Source organism: Oncorhynchus tshawytscha, linkage group LG33 (genome assembly GCF_018296145.1).
Source record: "Oncorhynchus tshawytscha isolate Ot180627B linkage group LG33, Otsh_v2.0, whole genome shotgun sequence".
In the NCBI taxonomy this organism is placed as follows: Eukaryota; Metazoa; Chordata; class Actinopteri; order Salmoniformes; family Salmonidae; genus Oncorhynchus; species Oncorhynchus tshawytscha.
Genome location: NC_056461.1, coordinates 29855908 through 29863693, shown reverse-complemented (window position 1 = coordinate 29863693; position 7786 = coordinate 29855908). Strand labels below are relative to the sequence as shown.

Sequence of the window (7786 nt, the reverse complement as noted above, 5' to 3'; positions counted from 1 at the left end):
AGTGAGCAGTTAGCTTATGGTCAAACTTACTTAGCCTTGTAAAATATTAAAGTATGATTTCACATTGTAGATGATTTTAAAATGATGTCATTCTAAATGTGTGACAGATGGTCATGTTGTAAAATGTTTTAGGAAAATATATATAGTTTGAAGATGCGCTCCAACAATCTTCCATTCCCCTACTATAAAGAATGAGCTCAAGAGGTTACAATAAAGCTTTTAATACAAATTACTTTGAAAATATACACGTATTATTATTATTATTGCGTGGGATCAGAACCATTTCCAGGTATTTCCAGTATCAGCAGAAGAAACAATAGAAGCCATGATAACAGTAAAAGACAACAGTTTAATATTTATATATATTTATAGCTTTTCTCTTTCTCAGTTCTTTGTCTCTCTTTCACAAGACGGACCAACATGAACATGTGCACAGCGGGTGGCCGTCCTACCGCCTCTGACCACAGAACATGGGCCTTCATTTTCTATCCATTTCCCGATGATTCGACGTGGAATCACCACCGTTCGTCGAAACCCCCACAGCACGTAATCTATTGCGCACAGCCAACGTTCGTGTTGGTCTGTCTTGTCCTTTTCCAAAAACAAAAGCGCAGGAAACAGCAGCCAGTCTTTTACAAATATTTTTTCTCTGTAGGTGTTGACCCCTGCATGTGCCTTGTCCCCATGTTACTCAAGCTGTTGACTGGGGTCTCTATTGCAGGTTAGATATGGCACAAAGTCTTCTTTTTCTTCTTCACGTCAGACCTCCGCCCTCAGTATTCTTCTTTGATAGTCATTTGTAGGGATGAAGACACTAGGCCACCACTGCTGCTGGTCACCATGGCAACATTGCTGGGTGGAGTAGGTGTTGTTGTGGACGCTGCCTGAGGCTGTTGCATCTTCTTCTTGTTCACTTTCCTCTCTTTGGCACGCCGATTCTGAAACCAGATTTTCACCTGTGGAATAAACAAAAGATTGGAGATAAGTGCTCTGTGGATAGTCTACTAAAAGGGAGAGAGAGAGAGAGGGAGAGAGAGAGGGAGAGGGAGAGAGAGAGAGAGAGCGAGAGACTGCCTGCTGTGGTGTTGTCTGACCTGTCGTTCTGAGAGGCAGAGAGAGGTGGCCAACTCTGCTTTCCTCCTGATGGTAATGTAGCGGCTATAGTGAAACTCCTTCTCCAGCTCCAAGCGCTGGTGATCTGTGTACACCACCCGGTACTTGTCTTTCGTTCGTGTCTTACCACCTGCAACAGAGTTATAGTATGGTCATCATTCAACCTTCATATTGTGTGTGTAACGTAGAGATTATTTTTAAAAACGACTTCTATGTTTATTTGAACTTTAACAGACGTTATGTTAATAGAATGTCTACCCTGTCCGTATTGTTTGCCATTCAAATCTGTAGCAAAAACTAGCTGAACAGACATTTGCATAAGATTGAGATGTGATTCTCAGTAGGGCTTCACCTGCATTGGTCATAATGGGAGGACGACTGGGTTAATGCTACAATCAGATTTCACATTAACTTACATGCCGTAAATAACCGATATTAGATGAGTAAATAAAGATGAGACAGACATCTGTGAAAATGTGGTTTCTGCTTCATTTCATACATGAAACCTCTCACTAAAACACACACAGATGAACTAGCAAAGCTCTGAGATCAGCTTGTCTTTTTAATTAGGTACCGTAAATCAAAAGTCACTTCATTCTGTCCATAGTGAACGAGGGACCTAAGTGCAGCAGCAGCAACCAAGTTAAAGATTAAAATGTGTGAGCTGAGAGGGGGAGGGGCCTGCCTGTAAAGGCGCCAGGCCCGGCCTGATGACCAGAGAGTTATCCAGACCATTAGGCTGTTGAAACACAGAACACACCCTCCTGCTCCCATCGACCCCTAATTGATTCTCTTCACCTCCTGATTCATAATAGCTACCTCTTCTCTGATGACCGTTGTTTTCTAATTGCCATGTTGACACAGACGGACCACTCCCAAGCGGACGGCGTCTGAGGTGCATGGTGCATGTCTACGGGGGTATTGACCCATACAATCTCCATACTGCGTTAATGAAACACTGTACTGATTGAAGTGGCTCCCATCACTAGCGACAACAGGGTTTGCGTCACGAGGCTTCCAAGGGGCAAACTGAGACTGTACATAAGCATTTAATCTGAATGGCAGGTGTCAAAGCATCCAAAAAATAATAATAATAATAATGTAGAGGACCCGAAAATATTCAACAGTCTGATAATAGTCTCCCTTGCTGGAACCATCAACGAAAATACCAGAGCATTCAAGAACCCATGACGTGAATCCAAACGTGAAAAGTTTTAAGAAGTGGAAATGTTTACTTTGTATAAGTAGAGAATGCAGTTGACACACAATCTGCAGCACTGCACTTGTGTACCGATGTCACTGATGGCTGCTAAGATAAAATGGTTTAGGTTAATGAGGTTAATGAGACGTTCATGAGAATGAATGGTCAGCTGGCTGATATGATAAAATGACATGGCTCTTGTCTAGAGTTAATCGCTAACATGGACCATAAAACTCCTCGTCTGGGACAACCAGATAACCGCATGAACTGGAACGATACATGTGGGTTAAACATGTATTTTTGAACCGGCCCGGGCCCATTAGGTGCAGTGAAATGGACATTTATGGCAGCCGCAAGTCTGTGCTCCTGCTGCCTCTGTTAATCATAAGTGGTCCCAGGCACTGACAACAACTTGATTTCTGGTAGGTTTTCTATACAAAGAGAAAAGCTTTTTACAGTGCATTCGGAAAGTATTAAGACCCCTTGACTTTTTTCACATTTTGTTACGTCATTCAAAAATTATTATTAAAAAAATATACTCACTATTTGTTTTCCTTGTCAATCTAACACAATATCACATGATGACAAAACAAAAAACTTTTTTGAATTTTCAGTAAATGTATAAAAATTTAAAAAAGATACCTTATTTACATAAGTATTCAGACCCTTTGCTATGACACACAAAATTGAGCTCAGGTGCATCCTGTTTCCATTAATCATCCTTGAGATGTTTCTACAATTTGATTGGTAACTTCAATTGATTGGACACGATTTGGAAACACACCTGTCTATATAAGGTCCAACAGTTGACAGTGCATGTCAGAGCAAAAACCAAGCCATGAGGCCAAAGGGATTGTCCGTAGGCACAGATCTGGGGAAGGGTACCATAACATTTCTGCAGCATTGAAGGTCCCCAAGAACACAGTGGCCTCCATAATTATTAAATGGAAGAAGTTTGGAACCACCAAGACTCTTCCTAGAGCTGGCCACCCGGCCAAACTGAGCAATTAGGGGAGAAGGGCCTTGGTCAGGGAGGTGACCAAGAACCCGATGGTCACTCTGACAGAGCTCCAGAGTTCCTCTGTGTAGATGGGAGAACCTTGCAGAAGGACAGCCATCTCTGCAGCACTCTACCTATCAGGCCTTTATAGTAGAGTGGCCAGACGGAAGCTACACGTCAGTAAAAGGCACATGACAGCCCGCTTGGAGTTTGCCAAAAGGCACCTAAAGGACTCGCAGACCATGAGAAACAAGATTCTCTGGTCGGATGAAACCAAGATTGAACTCTATGGCCTGAATGCCAAGTGTCACGTCTGGAGGAAACCTGGCACCATCCCTACGGTGAAGCACGGTGGTGGCAGCATCATGCTGTGGGAATGTTTTTCAGCGGCAGGGACTGGGAGACAAGTCAGGATCGAGGAAAAGATGAACGGAGCAAAGTACAGAGAGATCCTTGATGAAAAATCTGCTCCAAAGCACTCAAGCCCTAAGATTGGGGCAAAAGTTTACCTTCCAACAGGTAAACAGTGGGTTAACTGCCTGTTCAGGAACAGAACGACAGATTGTCAGCTCAGGGATTTGAACTTGCAACCTTCCGGCTACTAGTCCAACACTCTAACCACTAGGCTACCCTGACCCTCATCACACAGTCAAGACACTCCAGGAGTGGCTTCCGGACAAGTCTCTGAATGTCCTTGAGTGGCCCAGCCAGACCAGAAAATAGCTGTGCAGTGACGCTCCCCAACCAACCTGACAGAGCTTGAGAGGATCTTCAGAGAAGAATTGGAGAAACTCCCCAAATACAGGTGTGCCAAGCCTGTAGCGTCATACCCAATAATATTAAAGGCTGTAATCGCTGCCAACGGTGCTTCAACAATGTACCGAGTAAAGGGTCTGAATACTTATGTAAATGTCATATTTCAACAACAACAAAATGTTTACATTTGCAAACATTTCTAAAAACCTGTTTTTGCTTTAACATTATGGGGTATTGTGTGTAGATTGATGAGGAAAAAAGATTTAATACATTTTAGAATAAGGCTGTAATGTAACAAAATGTGGAAAAAGTCAAAGGGTCTGAATACTTTTCGATTGCACCGTATAGCCATCTCACTCTTTGGCACTAGGGTGGCCAGTTTGGTCTAGGATTCACATGCCTTCAAACTGCATGCTTGCAAATTCAGTACCAGTTTTTTAGAGATCATCGGTGAGACCTGGAGAAGCTGGTGTGTAGGCTCCTGTGATATAGGCCTGCTTGCTTGAACTGATGACATACTTATGTCCAAAATGTCAATAAAACCAAGATGTTGGGACATGTGTAGGCCTTTTGAGGATCTCAGATAGAGGCCTTAGAGCATGTGTCAAACTCATTCCACGGAGGGCCAAGTGGCTGCGGGTTTTCACTCCTCCCTTGTACTTGATTGATGAAATAAGGTCACTGATTAGTAAGGAACTCCCCACACCTGGTTGTCTAGGTCTTAATTGAAAGGGAGAAAAAAAAACAGCTGACACTAGGCCCTCAGTGGAATGAGTTTGACATCCCTGCCTTAGAGCAGTGGAACTGAGTTGAAGACCCAGAGTTGAGTATGAGGGCGTATCAAACTTAAATACAGGCATATACAGCAAGTGAGTTAATAAATCTGTAGGAACAGTACACCAATGTGCTTCCATGCCCATTCAATTGAATTCAGTAAAATATGTATTTTCATAAATGTCATGTCATATGATGTCAATGCCTGACGTATTATATCAGCAGGCCATTATGACGCATAAGGAAGGTCTAGTGGAGGACAAGCGTGAACAAAGCGAGCAACATCAAAGTAAATCGACAACAAGAACTCCTGCCAAGAGACATAATGGCTAACAAAGAATTACAACATAGCAAACCATTCTAGAGCCCTACGACATACAAGACGACAACCAACGGCCTAATTTGCATAACAAGATCTTCAAACCCCCAGGTGGTTTCTTTCATCTGATCACTTCCAGGTTAAGCCGTCTCAACTGACTAGAGAATTCTTATTGATATTATGAAACAATCCTGTAACATGTATCGGGGGACGAGGGATTGCTCACATAATAGGAGGAACATAATAACATAATTGTGAAGTCTATAAGCTACACCAGACAAAATCAAAGATGAATTCGAAGATGATCATAAATATGGTAATAAAGTCATTTATATAGCCTAGACTATATTATGACTGTTATAAGCTATACTAGCCTATTACTTTTTACTGCACGATGATAGGCAATTATAATCATAAGCATAATAATTGAACACTTAATGTAATGCAATTAAATTGCATACCCTGGTTTACCCTCAACTTGTAAATACATTACATAGGCCATATTATAACCATAAAACTCACGAGATAATACCAGTAAATTATGACGGTATGTGAGGTGTGATTCATGAGTTCACAAAATAATAGTGAGCATGAGAGGACCAACTAGGCTGATGGCCGCGCAAGACAACGTTTATGTCAGTAAACAATATGCAATGTCAAATACCTTGATGGGATTGGACAAATACTAACGAATGAATCAGCTATGAACAACCAAGCGACAGCCAGGTAACCTGGTATTCCTTCTTTCTGAGTTGAATCATGAATTCGTCTCTGAATTCAGTGAACAGGTGCACGCATTTGGAAGCGCAGTTGTTCTTGTCGAGCTTTTTCCTCTCAAGACTGCGTATAGCCTACAGTATTTCAGTATCTGTGGTTTCTGAAAAAATGGACCAAAGACACTGAATTTGACACATCATTTCATATAAGTGTGTGCTTTGCTACAGGTACGTTTAATTGAATACATATTTTATAATTTACGCTTTATTTTCTATGGTCTTATGGACAACAACATTATACACTCCTTGATTACAAAGATGTATGAAATAACCTACCTAAATTTGCCGGTGGCGCGCTCCGCCTCATCCAATCATAAGGGTTTCTGCGCTGAGAAATGGGAGAGAGCTGACCTACAGATGAGTTGATAGACGACGGGAGAAGCCCGGGTTGTGGGACTGGAGAGAACTCTGGGGGGCTATAGCCAATTGCTCCCGGATTCGATGTGGACGGTCCTGTACCTGGCCCATAGGGCGACCAGTCTTCCCGGGTCGGCGGTGCGTAAACGGGGTTCCAGGCCCCAGTCTGGCTGTGGTGAGGGTCATTGTTAATCCCAGGAACTTGATGGTATCCGCTGAAATCCGAATACTGCGGAGGTGCGGGAACAAAGTTCTGATGGTTCAAGTTTAGGCTGGGATGTCGCACTGAATTTGGGTACATGCTGGTGTCCTTCTCCAAAAGATAACTCACGTACATATTTCCGAATGGTAACTCCTGCGCATAGTGTGCGTCCAGTGCGTTACTCTTGCCTCCTCTTCCCCGGGTTTCTGTTTAACCAAAGGCCTCCTCCACCTGGCTGTTCCACCTATACTCTTTAACTTATTGTTTGCTAGACACGCTGCCGGTTAGGAGTTGTCGCGCTGACGTCAACATTTTATAGCCCTCATCTCCCTCCCTCGCCTTATCCCATCAGGGTGGATTTGCATTAGAGAAGGCCCTGCATTTCAAAGGGAGCCGAGCACCAGCATCAAAGCCGTCCTGGGCGTCTAGAAGAATGCTACAAATCGCACAGGAGAAACTAACATGAGTTCATGTTGATTTTCTCAACGGGAGAACCTGCTACTGCCGCGTCCGCATAACTTGTGGAATAAAATGGGGAAGGGTCGAGGAACGTGGTAGAGAGCCCTGGAGTGGCCATGGCCTTTTTCAAATGAACAGATAGCATAAAATCATGTTGTGCATATACATGTGCTCCAATAAATCCTTATTAAATGTAATACTGCCCTCTTTAAAATACCTATATTTCCTTGGATACATTATGTCTTTGTCCACTTCAAAATTCTTCATGCCTTTGCTTGTTTTGTGTGATATAATATTTATAGTATTAGGCATATATATGTATCTTTATTTCAAGAGTTGACCTATATTTTACTCTCCCACTGCAGTTAGAAATATTTCAGGTGACCTTAAATTCAAAATTACTTGTAAGGATTATATAAAACATGGAATTGGCCTGCTTCTTTGGGGTTAAGTAATCTAGGCCTATTTTTTTCTATGCTGGGCTGAAACAGACAGCGCGGCTCCACGGCTGTATTGAGGGGAATTTCAAACAGATCTCCGAGGTGATATGTCGGTCTAGTATCGTGCCCACCTTTTCACGACATTCTCTGTAAGGCCCCAATCTGAGAGGGTGTTGGCTGGGGGTTCTAAACCAGGAGGAAGTGGCTCGTGGGATATTTCGAATGTTAATACAACTCATTGCCCTCTCGATGCCCCCAGTTTATGCCTCTCCGCTGTTAGTCATCTTTCTCTTGTGCTTTAGAAACGGAATTGAACCAGTCGGATGAAGAAACATTGCAAGTTTTTAGCCAGGTTTAATGAGGGTCACACAATTAACATAGACTTTGTG

The 7786-nt window shown here is 42.7% G+C and overlaps 1 protein-coding gene across 1 annotated transcript; it reads right to left on the bottom strand.

The window, feature by feature from the left end:
- Positions 1-205: 205 nt before the first annotated feature.
- Positions 206-6761, bottom strand: cdx1b (caudal type homeobox 1 b). The gene is made up of 3 exons (XM_024397691.2): positions 6216-6761; positions 1095-1243; positions 206-956 (listed from the first exon to the last, which is right to left on the bottom strand). The coding sequence occupies exons 1-3, from the start codon at positions 6631-6633 to the stop codon at positions 774-776; spliced, it is 750 nt and encodes a 249-aa protein (XP_024253459.1). The 5' UTR covers positions 6634-6761; the 3' UTR covers positions 206-773.
- Positions 6762-7786: the final 1025 nt, after the last annotated feature.

Coding starts and splice junctions, on each gene's coding strand:
- cdx1b (XM_024397691.2), bottom strand. CDS start 6,633: ATGTACGTGAGTTATCTTTTGGAGAAGGACACCAGCATGTACCCAAAT. Junction 1,244..6,215: donor CGCGCCACCGGCAAATTTAG/GTAGGTTATTTC, acceptor ACTCTGTTGCAG/GTGGTAAGACACGAACGAAA. Junction 957..1,094: donor TCTGCCTCTCAGAACGACAG/GTCAGACAACAC, acceptor TTTATTCCACAG/GTGAAAATCTGGTTTCAGAA.